Source organism: Gekko japonicus, unplaced genomic scaffold (assembly GCF_001447785.1).
Source record: "Gekko japonicus isolate JY-2015 unplaced genomic scaffold, Gekko_japonicus_V1.1 scaffold465, whole genome shotgun sequence".
NCBI lineage: Eukaryota > Metazoa > Chordata > Lepidosauria > Squamata > Gekkonidae > Gekko > Gekko japonicus.
Genome location: NW_015159724.1, coordinates 874827 through 891109, shown reverse-complemented (window position 1 = coordinate 891109; position 16283 = coordinate 874827). Strand labels below are relative to the sequence as shown.

The following is a 16283-nucleotide window of genomic DNA, read 5'->3' as shown; positions in this document are numbered from 1 at the left end:
ACCAATAACAAAATGCATGGGAAAACAAAAGGTGGTCTTAACCCAGTTCCTAAATAAAATCTGTAGAAATAGCTCCATCTCTGGATACCATCTGAGCTCAGAAGGAGGGGGTGCTTGGTGCAGGACTTCAGATAATGACCCTAAAACACAGGATGGTTCATATGGGGGCAGTTATGCTAGGCCCAAAATGTTGTGTGGCATTACAGGTAAAAAACACACTTTTTAATCCCCCATAGGGGATTATTTTATTTGCATTTTCTATCAACTACAAAGAAAACAGGGAGGGGTATCTACATACTATAGGTGAAAGTAAAGAAAAACCTCTAAAAACCCAAGAGATGGTGGTCATATACATTACTTATAACATTAGCGTAACATTTATATAAGCTTATACTTAGCTACGTTAAGTGAGTACAAAAATCTTCATGCTTTTGCTAGAGTCTCCAACAAATCTAACTATTTAAAGAGCTCTATAAAGAAATGCTTTTAGTTCGATTATCAGAGAGTCCAGAGAATAATAACAACTCATTTTTTATCCTTTTTGTTTCTCAATCAATAGCTTAGTTTGGGGGCAACAGCCCCTCGTTCAGAAGCTGAGTCCTCATCAGAAGGTGCCAGTAATCCTTCTTCTTCACTTCCCTTGTTGCTGCCATCTTCATCTTTATCTTCTTCACCTGGTGGGATGCCATGTTGAGATAAAAATTCGCATGTCTTTTCCACAGAGTCAATTTTTACTTTTTTATCTTTTAATTTGAAGAGGATGACCTCATGTATACTCCATCTGTAGGCGACATTATTTTTCTGTAAAAACAGTGCCAAGTCTTTAAATTTCTTTCTTTTTTTCCTTATTTCAAATGGAATGTCCTTCAAAATTCTTATTTCTTTGCCTTTGATTTTCAGGGTGGTTCCACTTGTTGCTTTCAAGATTTGATCTCTTATTTGTCTCCTGGAGAATCTCACCACAATCTCACTGGGTATCTATTTCGCTTTGTATAAAACCTGCTTTTAAATCTGCCACCAGTGCCAATGCTTCACATATGATCTGCTTCAAATCTTCTCCTTTAGCTTCAGAAACCACCTGGAATCTCAGGACATAGCTTGCCTTTTCCATTTGGAGCTGTAAAAGTTGAGCCTCATCAATTGCTCTCTTTTTCTCCATCACCTGCATTTGTTTTTTGAGTTTCTGAGTATTGGCATCTACTTCTTTGAGTTCTTGTTCGATTTTCTCTGTCTTTTTAGTGATTCCATTTAGTTGACTTTGTTGTACATCGAATTTTTAGTGTAACAACATCATTTGTTCCAGCAGGGGGTGCAAAGCCTCGTTCAGCATACCTTGGAAGTCTGTAGTAGTGTCCCGTCTAGTAGTGAAACTCGCTGGGCTGGCATTTCTGGCCGAGAGCTTCAGTTTCGTTTGCTTCTCCTTCTCCTCCTTCTTCGGTGCCATGTTTGAGAATTGTTTACCTTTTAAATTTCATTATCAAAGTCTCTTAAAGCTCTGGAAATGCTTTGTAAGTTCTTTAAATCTCTTTATTGTAGTTTATTCGCTTTTACAGACCATTCCCCTTTACGGCTTTGTTTAAAAGTTCAGGTTTTTTTCCTCACAAGGGGGAGGTCCCCCCCTCGGTTTGGTAAAAGGGAGGCTTTCAGCTTTCTTTTTGGTGTCTTCAAGAAACACTCACATTGTATCATAGAAGTTGCCCCCTTCATTTTGCTCGCCTGGCTACCAAGTGCTTGTCCCGGAGTGCATCCCCGAGTCCCCAAGTAGATCGGCAGCGGGACTGTTGGGGCAGGGAATGGTCCCCCTTTGCCGGCTGTTTGCCGGAGGAAGGACCCTCCAAGCACCCCATGACTAGGAGCCCAACACAAGAGCTCCGGGAGGGATGAGGACCATCGCACCCCCTCCCATCCGCCAAATCAAGATTCATGTCTCCTGGAGTGCCGGGAGATCACGGCTGCCATTAAGGGAGCCAAAACCAGAACAAAAAAACCAGAAACAAATTGGAAGATCTTTTTAAAACTGACAAAACATGTTCAGTTAGGCAAGTCCCACTGAACCAGCTGAACAACCTTCAGTGGCAGCTGTTGTATAACCCACTGCAGTAATCTAACCTTTTACATTGATAACTGCATCTAGGCGATCTAATCAGGAGGGCTGTGGCTGGGTTCTAAAATATATGTATTGTTTTTATGTACCATAATAAATTTTAGTTTTTATGATCATAGAATTGACATTTATAATCTGATAGAACTAGTGGTTCCCTTAGGCAACACTCAACACTTTTATGAGGTTCTAAAAAGTTTCTCGTTTTTATCTCCTTTCATAATTTTTTGTCCATGTCTTCCTCCTTGTATCACAGCATTATGAAGGGAGTTTCACACACAGAGAGAACCAATTAAGTGAGGATTCATATTTCATAGGAGTTATTTATGGAAACCATATCCATAGAGGTTTGCATTGAACAATAGCATACTTAAGAAAATTCACAGGAAATAGAGTGTAGACTACAGATGAGATGGTGAGGATTTGCACTTTCATCCTCAGGATGTTAGTAAACCTATTTTCAGTATAGTCCTTTTATCACATTTTTCTTTATTTTTGTCCCCTCCTGCCCTGGAGCAAGTTATCTTGAATTTTTTGCACTTTGATCCTATCTGGGATTTTATTTTTATGTAGTACATGCTAGATATATCCAATAGCAACAGTATATCTTTCTCATAAATTTGGAAAGAGAGAGAGAGAGAGAGAGAGAGAGAGAGAGAGAGATATGCAGGAAGGGAAACATTAAGATAAGATTTTTAAGTGGCTAATTTTATCTTGTGCTATAAAGAAGTTACCAGGTAACATTGCCAAAGTGCCGAGATGACAGACTGCACATCTATTTTTTCTTGAAAAAAGGAAGCCTAGCTAATTAAATGGTGAAAGTCCACTTATGTGCCAGCTATTATTTAACATAAAAGGACGTGGCTGGTCCATGTTTTTTTAAAACAGAGAAAGTATTCTTTCTTCCACTACTACCCTGTTTGAGATCACGGGACCTTTATCTCCCCCCCCCCCCAAATGATATTCAGCATATCATTTTTAATTTATTTAGGGCTCCCCAACCTCTTTGAACACCTTTGGAATTTTAAGGCAGGGTGGCAGGCATCACTACGAAATGGGTTCCACAGGATGTACAGCCAAGCACACATATACACAACTGGAAGGGGGATGAGGAATATAAATGCACACAAGTGAAACCCAAAGAAAGATAACATGCACACAGAAAAAGAGGACCAGTGGGGGAACGGGAAGATAAAACACACAAAGAAAAGATTAAGGTGAGAAAGGGGTCCTAAGATGCTTTGGTGCTCCCTAGCGCCAGTGCTTCACAGCTCATCTACAGGACTTGGTTAAAGGATCATGGATCTTTTTCCGGTGACTGGTGGGAGGATCCAGTTGAAAATCCTCTTCTGTTGTAATCCGCCCTGAGCCTTGCTTGCAAGGAAGGGTGGCCTAAAAACCTAAATAAATAAATAAATACTTTTATTTGTATGAAGGCAGCCAATTACTGCTTCTGTCTTCACAATGGCCCCACCTACTTTCCTGAAGCACTCAAGGAGTGCCTGCAGAAACCATGGCACACAAGGGCATCATGTTGGGAAACCACTTGCAACATAATCCTTCCCTCCTCCATTTTAACCTCACAACAGCAATCATGTGAGGTAGGTTAGGCTGACAGGAGGAGCCAGCACAGCGTTATCGTTTCATCAGACTAATTGGTCTATATGAATTTATATCTAATGGATCCCTCTGGGGTTTTAATATTGGTAGAATTTCAGCTTTCTTCCATGTGTCTGGCATTTTGCCTTCTTTTAGAATATAATTAAATAATCTTTGCATTTCTGGAATCAGAATCTCCGCCATTTCTTTATAATATTCTGCCGTGAACCCATCCAACCCGGGGGATTTCCTATTTTTTAACCCTTTTATTACTTCTGCTATTTCCTTCTTTGTAATTTCTTCATTCAGTCTTTCTCTCTGTTCTGATGTTAACTTCTTATCTAGTTGTTCCTCAAATTTTTGGTTTTCTCCAGATTTAAATAGTTGCTGATAAAATTTAGCAAATTCCTCTCTTATCTGGGTATTTTTAAAAAGCTGGTTCCCCCCATCCCCCTTGACACATCCTATTTTTTGTTTTTCTTTTCTTGATTTTAGATAATTAGCCATTCTTTTCATTGTATTCATATTAATTCTATGATATTCGTTTTTTACTAATATTTCTTTTTTCCACATAGACAAAGAATCTAAATTCTCTAAGTCTTTTTTAAGTTTTTTTAATAATTCCTGAGTCTGCCTATTATAGTTACTCTGAAGTTCCTTTTGTTTTAGCGTGATTTCATTTACTATCCTCCTTCTCTCCTTATTATTTTCTCTTTTAATTCTAATTTCCTTAGCAATATAAACTCCCCTTATCACTGCTTTGGCTGCATCCCAAACTACTTCTTCCCTGGCTGAGTTCCTATTCTCTCTAAAGTAACATTCTATGTTTTTCCTTACGTCCAACCGATCCTCTTCAATTAAAGGCAAATTTGCCTTATATCGCCAAATAAACTCTTTTCGCTCTTCGCTTAATTTAAATTGAACTACCAAAGGAGCATGGTCCGAAATCCATATAGGCTCAGTTATTGTTTTCACCACCTCTATCTCATTTGTTTCCTTTACTAAAACATAATCAATATATGAAAAGTTCTTAAATCTATTAGAGAAGTATGTAGGTTGTAACGTTTTCCCTCCATACATAAATGCATCTTTCAATTTCCATTTCTTAAGCTTCAGAGTTTTACTTTTCCTAAAATCATAATTAACATCTCCTGCCACTACCAATTCGCCTTCATAGAAGTTCTGCAGTTTCTGAAATATCTTATTCAAAAATCTTACCTGGCCTGTATTTGGTGCATATATTGAAGCTATTGTAAACTTCCTATTATTCATCTTAAATTTCAGAAAAGCATATCTTCCTTCTAAGTCTACTATTTGATCTAATACTTCTATCTTCCAACTAGCATGTATAAGGATCGCTACCCCTCTTGCTTTCTTAGTTCCTCTTGCTTCCACCTTTGTTTCCCACAGTGGCGAATTTAACAAAGGTTTTTTATCCTTTTTAGATTTGTGGGTTTCCTGCAAACACACTATATTTATTCCATGTTTTTTAATCAAATTTTTTAATCTGTACCTCTTTAAATCTGAAGCCAAACCATTTATATTTATAGATAACAATTTTAATGTCTCAACCATTTTCGTCTATACATTCATTATATCTTTGCTCATGTCTATCCTTTATTACTTCGATGGTCCCCCTCATCCCCTTTCCCCCTCCCCGAAGAGCCTCCCCTAAGGGGTATACAGTTGGCATACACCTCCTGACCTCTTCGCTACTTGGTTGAGGTCTACGTTCCCAATTCCCCCCTCCCTTATTCTTTCAATCATGTAAGTTTCAATATAAGCCACCATGCTTATTCTATATTGTTTCTGATCCAAATAATTCAAAATACATTAAACACAAACAAAATACCTCAAACACCAACTTATATCTCTATTCACATTATATGGTGCCAATTATAATCTAAGAGCAGCTAGCATCCTTTCTTGGACGTTTTGACTGGCTTTGCAAAGCCTGACTCGATTCTCCTTCTTCACTACTAGATGTAGTTATGTCGAAAGCTTCCCTTTGTTGGGCTTCTTCTTCCTCCATAGCTTCTGATTCCAACGACGTCATACTGATTCCCAGTCTCTCCAGCATTCTCCTTGCCTCTACTGGATTTTTTGCTCGGAAAAGTTTACCTTCTCTAAATACCAGTATTACTGCTGGGTATCCCCATGTAAATAGTATTCCATTTTCAAATAGTTTTTGAGTGTAAGGTTTTAACATTCCTCTTTGCTGCAGCGTCTCTGGAGAAAGGTCCTGTCTTATAATTACTTTATATTCATTAAATTGTAAGTCCTTCTGTGTTTTTAACCTTTTATAAACACTGTCTCTTGTTTTCTCTCTTGCAAATGCCATAATAATGTCCCTTGGCTTTGCTCCCAGACTAGGCTTGGGGCGGAGAGATCTGTGTACTCTTTCAATTTCTTCCGGACCTATTTTTATTCCATTTTCCTCAAACCATTCAAGTATCTTTGTTTCAAGGTCTTTCTGCATAATATCTTCAGGAATGCCAGATAAGCGAATGTTTCTCCTTCTTTGACGGTCGTTAATGGACGCTAATCTTCTAGTCAGCTCCTTAATTTTGGTCTCATTAAGGTCAGCTTTTTTGGATGCAGTTTCTGCCACCCTTTTTATCCTCTTAACTTCTAGTACCAAGTGGCTCAAATCTGATTTAAGAGCTTTAATGTCCCCTCTCACATTTTGCTCTGAGGTGGCAATAAGCTGTGTTAATTCTTTCAATTCCTTCTTAGTGGCCATTTTTACGCTGCTTCTTTTGTTGCAGCCTCCACCCAGGGAGATTAAATAAGAAAATAAACACAGTTTGTATCACTCACTTCCGAAATCTCGTGCAGCTCAAACCTCTTGGTTCTCTGCCACTTTTCACAGATGTTTCAAGTTGTTTCCAAAGCTTTATCTCTCTTCTTTGGCAGCTTAATAACACCTTCTCCGGGAGGTAATTTGGAAGCGTCTTAACCAAACTGACGCATGCGTAGAACTCCAGCACAGCGTTATCGTTAGATTGTCAGACTAGGATCTGGGAGACCTGGGCTCAAATCCCCACTCTACCATGGGGAACTCACTGGACGACCTCGTATTGCTCACTTTGTCTGAACTTAACCTACTTCTCAGGGTTGTTGTGAGGATAACATGGAGGAGAGGAGAAGGATGTCCCAAGGCAAGGAATAAATGAAGCAAAAAAAAAAAAATTAAATAGACGAGGGAAACTGCAAGATGCCATAAAACACACATACACAATGTGCTGCACAAAAACGGAAAATAAAAGAAGAATGGAGAATTTGAAACGCATCAAATGGACTTTAGAAACAAGACAGGGTAATTTAGAACTCCAAAATCATGGGAGAAATTCTGATGACTTCTGTTTTTGGAACCAGAATGCAGAACTAGATTGATCTTTGTTTATGCTCTCAGCAAGCTCATGTTCATATGTTCTCTTGCTGGGTTTCTTTGTTTCCTGTTTTCTCTGTACACTTTAATAATAACTGGTCTGATTCAGAAGAGCTCTTATGATCTTATTGTTTGGAAAATGCTATTAAAATGAATAAAAACAAGAAGTAGTGCTGAATTTTATAAGAATTTTTCTTACTTTTCTTAGCATGACAATAAATTTCTCTGTCAATTTTTGGGAGCTTGAAGAACAGCCATGTACTCTCAGAATTTAGTTTGCGCATGCTTTTCAATAGCCTAATGATTGTTCCAGTCTTTAAAAAAAATTATGCTTATAGGCAATGCTCCCTCTAAGCTGTGGAGCCTTGTGAGCAAAAACTCTACTTTGTGAGCTACTGGCATTAAAGTTGTCAATGAACTATTTTGGCTACTGCATAAATTAGTTTGCTCTGGAACCAGCCTTCCTGAGCTAAGACAAAAATGTGTGATCTGGAGGCTAAAAAACTGAGCTAGCTCACACTAACTCAGCTTAGAGGGAACACTGCTCATAGGAACTTGCAATATGAGATATATTCAGAGTGCATTTGAAAGCTACATTTTCTTTCTACTACTTACCCCTGTTTTCTGAACTTCCAAAAAAATGGCTCTTTGAAATGATTTCTCCCATACTCCCAGATCACTTCCCAGTTCGACATTGAAGTAATGACTCTTGCCATGACCAACTACAACACTGAAGCAATATGGCCTCTGGTCTTCAAGTTCATAGTCTTGGTGAATACCTAAATACAAGTTTGCTTGTAGCCAGCAATCATCATTAAGCCAGAGCTGAAAGACACATTTTAGAAGGTGATACTTCATTCAAAATGAATACTGAGAAAAGAATAGTTGCTTTGAATGTATTTATTAAAGCTATCATCTGACTAAATAATTTCATTAATAATTTCTTTTAATTAATCAATCCATAAATGTCTTAATTTAAAGTGTGAACTGGCTCAGGTGAAGACAAGGAAGGGAAGAAAAAAAGATGTTGGATTGAGAAAATAAATTTTATTTCACTTTTATTTCTCTTTCTTCATTCTGTATTCATGTGGCTCTCTTTTCTGCATTCAGAGTGAATACATGTACGTTAAATGAGGTGGAAATGGTGTGAGCACACGTTCTCTGCTCCAAAAACAGAATCCTCAGAAAGCAGAAAATATGGACGCAAATTACCATGTACTCAGGAGACATGAGATCAAACTCCTACCATGGGTATGATCCTTGACCAACAATTAATTCTAAGTATGGAAGTTCTCCTGTGAACATAGAGCTATTCTGTCTACAATGTATTTATTTAAACCATTCCCAAACTAAGGTAAAATGATTTACAACCATTATTTAAATACATTATAAAATAATCTTTGGAGATCATTTCCCAAATCTTCCCACTCCACTGAAGTGAATGAAAATGTTTACGCGTACAGAAGCTCAGTGCGTGCTAGGGTTGCAAGGTCCCTTCTGACAACTGGCAGGGGATGGGGGGGGACTTACTAGGAGCAGGACATTGCCAGACAATGTCACCGGCAACATAGCTATGTCACTTCTGGTGTGCACTGGAAGTGGCATCATCACGCTGCAATGTCATTCTGGTATTTAAGCAAAAACTCTGGTAAAATGGATTATGCCATAGTTTTTTTGCCCAAATACTAGAGCATTGCTTGGATGTTGCCAGCATCACTTCCAGCATGATGATGTCACCACATCACTGGCAATGTCACATGGGCCTTCCTCTTTCTCCTGGTATGCCCCTCCACTGGCCAGCTGATAGGTGGGGGGGCAGGGCCTGGTGGCAGAGGACCCCCGCCTCCACCAGATGGGCTGGCAACCCTAGTGTATGCACTACTGCATACAGAGTGAAGTAAGTCAGGATGTCAGAACAGTGCCAAGCAAGATATATATTTCCTGGCCTAAGTGCACCATCGAGTAAATGGAAGCCACAAAGACAAAGGTTGTGATAAATACCATTTCAAACGGAGGCACGTGAATAAAATGCAAAGTTTAAATTATATTATTACTCATAACAATAACCACAAGATAGCTGCATTTGTATATCTGAATTTATGTTGCTGCTTTCAACAAACACTACTCTCATCTTTAATAATAATTTCCTTACGTATTGGCCATTTCCAGCTCTCCCATTGGCTGTGGAGTGCGCTCTGTCAACCATTGGCACATCAAATGCCACTCAAGAGTACTAGTGTGCCATTGGCTGGGTTCTGAGTCTGCTCCTCTTCCCCGCCCACTTCCACCTCAGCCACTGAGAATAACCACCAAACGGCTGTCTCTTCTGATGAAGACACTTCTCCTGCTTGGCTCCTGTGTGAATAACTTTTCCCTCAGTGGCTGTTGCTAGGCAACCAAGCTTGGTTCTGTCAGTAAAAAGACAAAGGAATGAAGCCCTTTCCAGGCCTTTGTGGGGACCTTATTGGAGCCAGTCCCGACTAGGGTTGTCAGCTCCAGGTTGGGAGATTTGAGGGATGGAGCCTGGAGAGGGTGAGGGTTGAGGAGGGGTGGGACCTCAGACAGGTATAGTGCCATAGATTCCACCCTCCAAAACAGCCATGCCCTCCTGGGGAACTGTTGTTGCCAATCTCCAGGCGAGGCTGGAGATTGCTCAGAATTACAACTGCTTTCCAGGAGGGTGGGAGGAGGAGATAGAAATCTGAAATCAGAGGGGAAGATAATGGCAGGTTGATAGTTGGCTGGGAAGGAGACAGAGTTGCCAACTCCAGGTTGGGAAATTCCTGGAGTTTTGAGGGGTGGACCTCAGACAGGTACAATGGCATAGACTTCACTCTCCAAAGCAGCCATTTCCTCCTGAGGAACCACAGTTGCCAACCTCCAGGTGGGGGCTAGAGATCACTCAGACTCACAACTGCTCTCCAGGAGGGAGGGCAGAAGTCAGCTGCAGTCAGAAGGGCAGATAACAGTAAGTTGATGGTTAGCTGGGAAGGAGGTGGGGTTGCCAACTCCAGGTTGGGAAATTCCTGGATATTTGAGGGGTGAAGCTTGGAGAGGGTGGAGTTTGAGGAGGGGTTGGCCCTCAGACAGGGACAATGCCATAGACTCCACCCTACAAACCAGCCATTTTCTCCTGGGGAACCTTATTCCTAGTGTTGATATATTTTAATAAAGGTATCCCTTTTAAAAATCCTGAACATCAGACTAGTAAATCAAACAAGCAGTATTTTTACTTATGAGCTTATAGTATTAAATAGGGGTGTGCATTCTGGTCTACCCGGACTTAAAATATAGATGAAAAACAATTTATTGTTATTTTTCTGGATTTATTTCAGCTTCTGAAATATATCTGGGATTTTTCAGGAGAACCAGAAAAAAATTCTCCCCCAAATCCTGGATTATAGTCAGGAATTACTGCCAAAACTGGGTAGCCCAGCAGAGCCCCAACTAAGCCTGTGGGGAAAACTCTCCATGCAGGATGGGCTTCAGGGTGGGCTCTGTTGGGCAGTCCTGTTCAAACTGGGCTGCCCAGCAGAGCCCCAGCAGATACTGCAAGGAGAACACTCCCCACAGGATGGGCTTCTGGGTGGGCACTTTTGGGCAGTCTGATCTAAACCTGGCTGCCCAGCAGTGCCCCAGTCAAGCTTGCAGGGTAAGTTCTCACAAGATCAGCTGCTTGGTGAGCTCTTTTGAGCAGTCCGGTTTAAAGGAACTGCCCCAAAGAGCCCCAGTTGAGCTGCCTCTCAGCTGTTTTTAGTGGCTTTGCTGCTGCTTTTTTCTTCTTGCTGTTTTTTGGTATGGGTCAATTGTACATCAAAAAATTGGGATTTCTGACAAATCTAAGATCCAAATACTTTACTGGGATTGGAATCTGGGTTTTCCCCCCAGCAATCCCAATGCTTTTTTCAAGTCTAATAAAACCGAACTGAAAAATTCCAAGAGAAAAAAAATTGCACACCTCTAGTATTAACTTAATGCTTTTAAACATACAATATTGGCTTACGTGGGCCACTTTCACATTACTGTTCTAAACTGGATGTTACCCATTGTTGGCCCAGTTTCAAGTAAAGTAATACAGGGATGGGAGTTTCATACAGTGGATTTCATTCCATTAACGAAGTGCTCTGGCCATTTCAAACAGCACCCCTTCAATCCCACCTGTTTTTGCACCACAATCTTTCTCAGACTTTTTTTGGGGGGATCATTCTAAGTTTAGCGTTATTGTGCTAGACCAAAATAGCTGCAAGGTATCTCATTGGTCCCACTACAGCACTAGACCTCTCCCAAAAAGTCCAAGAAAGACCATGTGGCAAAAAAGGGCAGGGGGAAAAAGCAGCACTATTGGAAGCGCTGCAGACATTTTAAACAGTGACTCAGAAGCACAAAGAAAAGTTGAAAATGGAAGGAAGCAGTTTAACTCAAAACGGCTCAACCCCGCTTTGCTAACTGGACACAAGGAGCTTTGTATGAAAAGGTAAATAAAATTCATTGGCAGTGGGTTGCTGAAACAGTTGTGTATGAAATGACACCAAAAAATCTGTTAGCAATAGGATACTAAAACAGATTACAAAGGCTTTTTGAAAGGGGCCTGAGTCATTATGTACTGGAAATTAAGGCAGCAGGTTCTGAAGGGAACCAGTCTCTCTGCCTAACTTATTCTGAGTATTATGGTGAGGGACCTGATAGCACATCCCCATCACTAAATTACTTTTGGGGCCCTAGGAAGCCAGAAAACAAAAAGGGCCAGTTCCTCCACAAAATTGCTGTGGGTGACAATTCCAGGTCCCAAAAGTAATTTAGTACTCGTTGTTGTTCAGTCACACAGTCAAGTCCAACTCTTCATGACCTCATGGACCAAAATGCTCAGGGTGATCTTGAGACGGAAAATGAAATCAGAGAGAAAATATTTGTTCCTGCATGGATGTTTTCAGGAGGGGAGGATATGAAGCTTAGGCAAATAGTGGTGACAAGGAATGGAGTTATAGAGCTTACAGACAAATTGCAAACTAACAAATCACCACAACCAGATGGTATCCATCCTAGAGCCCTGCTGAATAAAACCCAGCATGGTTTCTGCAAAGGTAACTCCTGTCTCACTAACCTTAGAATTCTTTGGAAGTGTCAATAAACATGTGGACAGGAATGAGCCTGTAGACATTACTTATTTGGATTTCCAGAAGGCTTTTTGACAAAGTCCTTTACCAAAGACTCCTGAGTAAATTTCAGAGTCATGGGATAAGAGGACAAATCCTCTTATGGACTGGAAACTGGCTAAAAACAGGAAGCAGAGAGTAGGAATAAATGGTCAGTTCTTGGAATGAGGGGACGTGAGCAGCTGGGTCCCTCAGTGATCTGTATTGGAACAGGTACTTTTCGAGTGTACACAAATGACTTGGAAGTAGTGAGGTGGCCAAATTCCAGATCACACCAAATTATTTAGAGCAGTTAAGACAAAAACAGATTGCAAGAAGCTCCAAAAGGATCTCTTTGAACTGGGGGAATGGGCATTAAAATGGCAAATGAGATTCAACATGATAATCCCAGTTTCCCATAAACACTGAAGGGATCTGAACTGGCAGCGGCAGACCAAGACCTTGGGGTGGTAGTGGATAGCTCAATGAAAATAGTGACATAGTGTGTGGCTGCTGTGGAAAAAAGCGGGGGGGGGGGAAGAGAAATTCCATGCTGGCCATCATTAGAATAGAAATAGAAAATAAAACTGCAACAATAAAACTGCCCTTATACAAATCCTTGGTGAGACCATACTTGGAATATTGTGGTCAGTTCTCGTCATTTGAAAAAGTTATTGTAGAGCTTGAAAATGTACAGAAAAGAGCAGCCAAAATGATCAGGGGGCTATAGCAGCTGCTCTGTGGGGATCGATTCAAACCCTTAGGACTATTGAGCCTAGAAAGAGGTGAGTAAGGGGAGAAATGATAGGTGTTCATAAAATTATGCATGGCTTGGAGAGAGTGGACAGACAGAAGCTTTTCTCACTCTCCCATAATGTTAGAACCCAGGGTCATCCACTGAATCTGAAGTGTAGGAAATTCAGGCAGCCCCATAGCTAGATGATTTTCATGGGGGAGCACTGGGGGGCATGGCATCACTTGTGATATCACAAAATAATAAAATTAAAATAAAAACTCTGAGGGGCAACCTGAGGAAAGGTGGCGGTCTGAAGGGAAAAAGCCTGGCCAGGGAGACCAGAGAAGAGCCCCCCCCCCAGCCTGCCAGCCTCCCCACGCCCTTGCTTCACCAGCAGCCAGCTAGCCTGGAAGAGCAGTGGTGGTGAGGGGCAGAAGACAGCTTCATGTGTTCATAAATCCTGATCCTACTTTAGGGAACTCACTGGCCAGACCTTACAGCTGCCAGCTGTGCCAAGAAACCCACATCAGGGTGCCTGTTTTTCCCTCCTCCCCATCCAAGTGAGGTGCCACCAACCTGCCAGCCAGAGAGGAGGAGAAGGAGAGGCCAGAGAGACCTGCGCACCTGTTCTTCAGACACCAGGCCCTGGGGAAGCCCAAGAACAATGCCTCCAATGCCAGATGTGCCATGAGCCTGGAACACCCCATCAAGCTCTACTCTGCCTCACAGCTGCTGTGCCTCTGAAAGCCCCCCCTTCAACACTGCACCCCTGCCCTGCCTGCTTGGCCCGCTGCCTCTTTCCCAGGATGGGCTCTAGGATTCAGTGGGGGGCACTGGAAATCAGGAAGGGGAATTACCTTGTATGCCCCACACAGCCCTGGATTCAGGGCAGACAAAAGGAAGTATTTTTGTACACATAATTAATTTGTGGAACTTGCTGTCACAGGATGGGGTCATGGCTGCCAACCTGGAAGGTTTTAAATGGGGGAGTGGACAAATTCATGGAATACCAGGCTATCAACAACTACTAACCATAAAGGATATCTGCTCCCTCCAGTACCAGAGGTATTATGCCTCTTTAAATCAGTTGCTGGGGAGCACCGGCAGAATAATCCTGTTGTAGTCTTCCTGTTTGTAGACTTTGTAGATGTAGCTGGTTGGCCACTGTGTGAAGAGAATGTTGGACTTAATGGGCTTTGGTCTGATGCAGTTTGGCTCTTCTTCTGTTCTTATCTCTAAATGGTGTGTATGTAGACAAGACATCTGGCTAGTTTGCTGAGTTCATTAAAGGGGGGGAGGGCTTCCTGATGGATTTGTTTGATAGGGTGCTTATCACAGTTACGTTACTGGGTTGGCTTTACTTATTTGAGATATATGTAGGAGGGTTAGGGGGTTCATGTTTGTTTAGATTGTATTTTATATGAGTTTTAATTTATTGCTAGCTACTGTAAGAAACTTGATGGAATAACGGGAAAGATTAAAGCTGTAGAATAAATATTGTGCAAGGCCTTGACCTGCAATAATTCTCTGGGTGGGAAAAAAAAGATGAACCAATGTGATACAAATGTTTAAATTACATATTGATTGGTTATGGGCAGAGATAAGACCTGGAAAAATGTTTAAACAATGCAAAGTGTCCTTTCAGTTCAGTTACATGGTTACAACATGGTCTAAATGGCTATAGTATTGAATATATGCATGACTGACTCAGGTGGGGTGCATACATGCCGCCAGATATAGTGCAAATGATGTGGTAGAATCCTGAGGTTGTTGAGCTGATGATTACTTCAACCTATAAGTGGGAAGGTTCTGTTCTGAATGTTCACCCTTGTTTTAAAAATTCCCTTTTAATTAAACAAATGAGCATTGTGGGGAGAAAGGTTCTTCTAGTCTGGTTTTTTCCTTCTATGCTCATTTTCTAATTATAGACAAGGTTTTTTTAAAAATGCAGGGAGTACTTAAAATCTATTTCACTACCTAAAGTTTGAATAGGAAAAATATACTCTACCACCTCATCACTCAACCACCTAATTCTGTTCCGTGAAAAGATCAGCTCTAATAACCCTATCCTAAAAATTCCCTCCAACACTGCAGTGAAAACAAGTTAGGGAGCAATTCTGTTATGCTCAAGTATCTGTGGACTGGGACAGTGAATTTAAAAAATGTACCCGGTCTGTAGATTTTATAAAATGTAAAATGTGTTTTTTCTTTGTTATGTCATAATAAAGTCTGCTAAGAGAAACGGATTTATAAAAATGTCTCAGGAACATTTTCTGAGGGCAAACTGAGTCTTAGAATTGGTAATGGAGAAGATTTAATCTCTTCCTCAAATTAAGTTTACTCCAACTTAATTGATTTGCTTTGCATTTTCTTCATTATCATTTATACCAAAATGTCAACAGAACAGAGGCTAGAGTCATACATTTAAGCTTTTGTGTTTCAGTCAATGTATTCATCAGGACTGGCAATTAAGTATTCATTTATTTAAAAGTCAAAAACATAAAGGGCTGAGTCTTGGGCATCTCCCCCCAATTGTTTTTCTCCCCTCAAAATGAAAATGTAGCCATGGAATATGGTTTAAGAATGGCTTATTCTTGAGATTAATCTTTGCCAGAATATTAAGAGAGAAACTGAGTGCCAATACAACAATGATACCAAACAAATAAGGGGAAAGAACACCCACATTTCAAAAAGGATGCAATTAGCTAGACTTTCAGTGCCTACTGACGGATGTCCATAATATTTAAAGTGACTGAAAATGGGAAATACAAATACTACACAAAGGGCAATTATCAGATTCCCCCCCCACAATTTATGACATGTAGGTCATGTGGTAAAGGGGATGTGGTGGACATATGGCTTTGGCTGAGACCGGAATGACACCAATAAAGTGTGTTTACCCCCCCAGCCACCCAGCATGCTTGTCCTGCTTCTGGTATCACCAGAAATCATCACATGACTTTAATGTTTCCATACGGTAAAGGTAAAGGTTCCCTTGCTCGAAAGCCAGTCGAATCTGATTCTAGGGTTGCAGTGCTCATCTCCGTTTCAAAGCCGAAGAGTCAGCGCTGTCCGAAGACATTTCCGTGGACATGTGACCGGCATGACTAAACACCAAGGCGCACGGAACGCTGTTACCTTCCCACCAAAGTGGTACCAATTTATCTACTTGCAATTTCTTGCTTTCAAACTGCTAGGTTGGCAGGAGCTGGAACTAGAGACGAGAGCTCACTCCGTCATCTGGCAACTCGGGTCTCGAACTGCTGAACTACTGACCTTCCACAGCCTGCAGTTCAGCGTCTTAACCACTTGAGCCACTGCATG

At 41.0% G+C, this 16283-nt stretch overlaps 1 protein-coding gene across 1 annotated transcript in view; it reads right to left on the bottom strand.

The window, feature by feature from the left end:
- Nucleotides 1-16283, bottom strand: part of SNTG2 (syntrophin gamma 2) — a 321822-nt gene that overhangs the window by 35731 nt on the left and 269808 nt on the right. The window contains exon 14 of the mRNA XM_015422984.1: nt 7707-7916. Coding sequence (XP_015278470.1) covers nt 7707-7916 — 210 coding nt within the window. The remainder of the gene's footprint in view (nt 1-7706; nt 7917-16283) is intronic.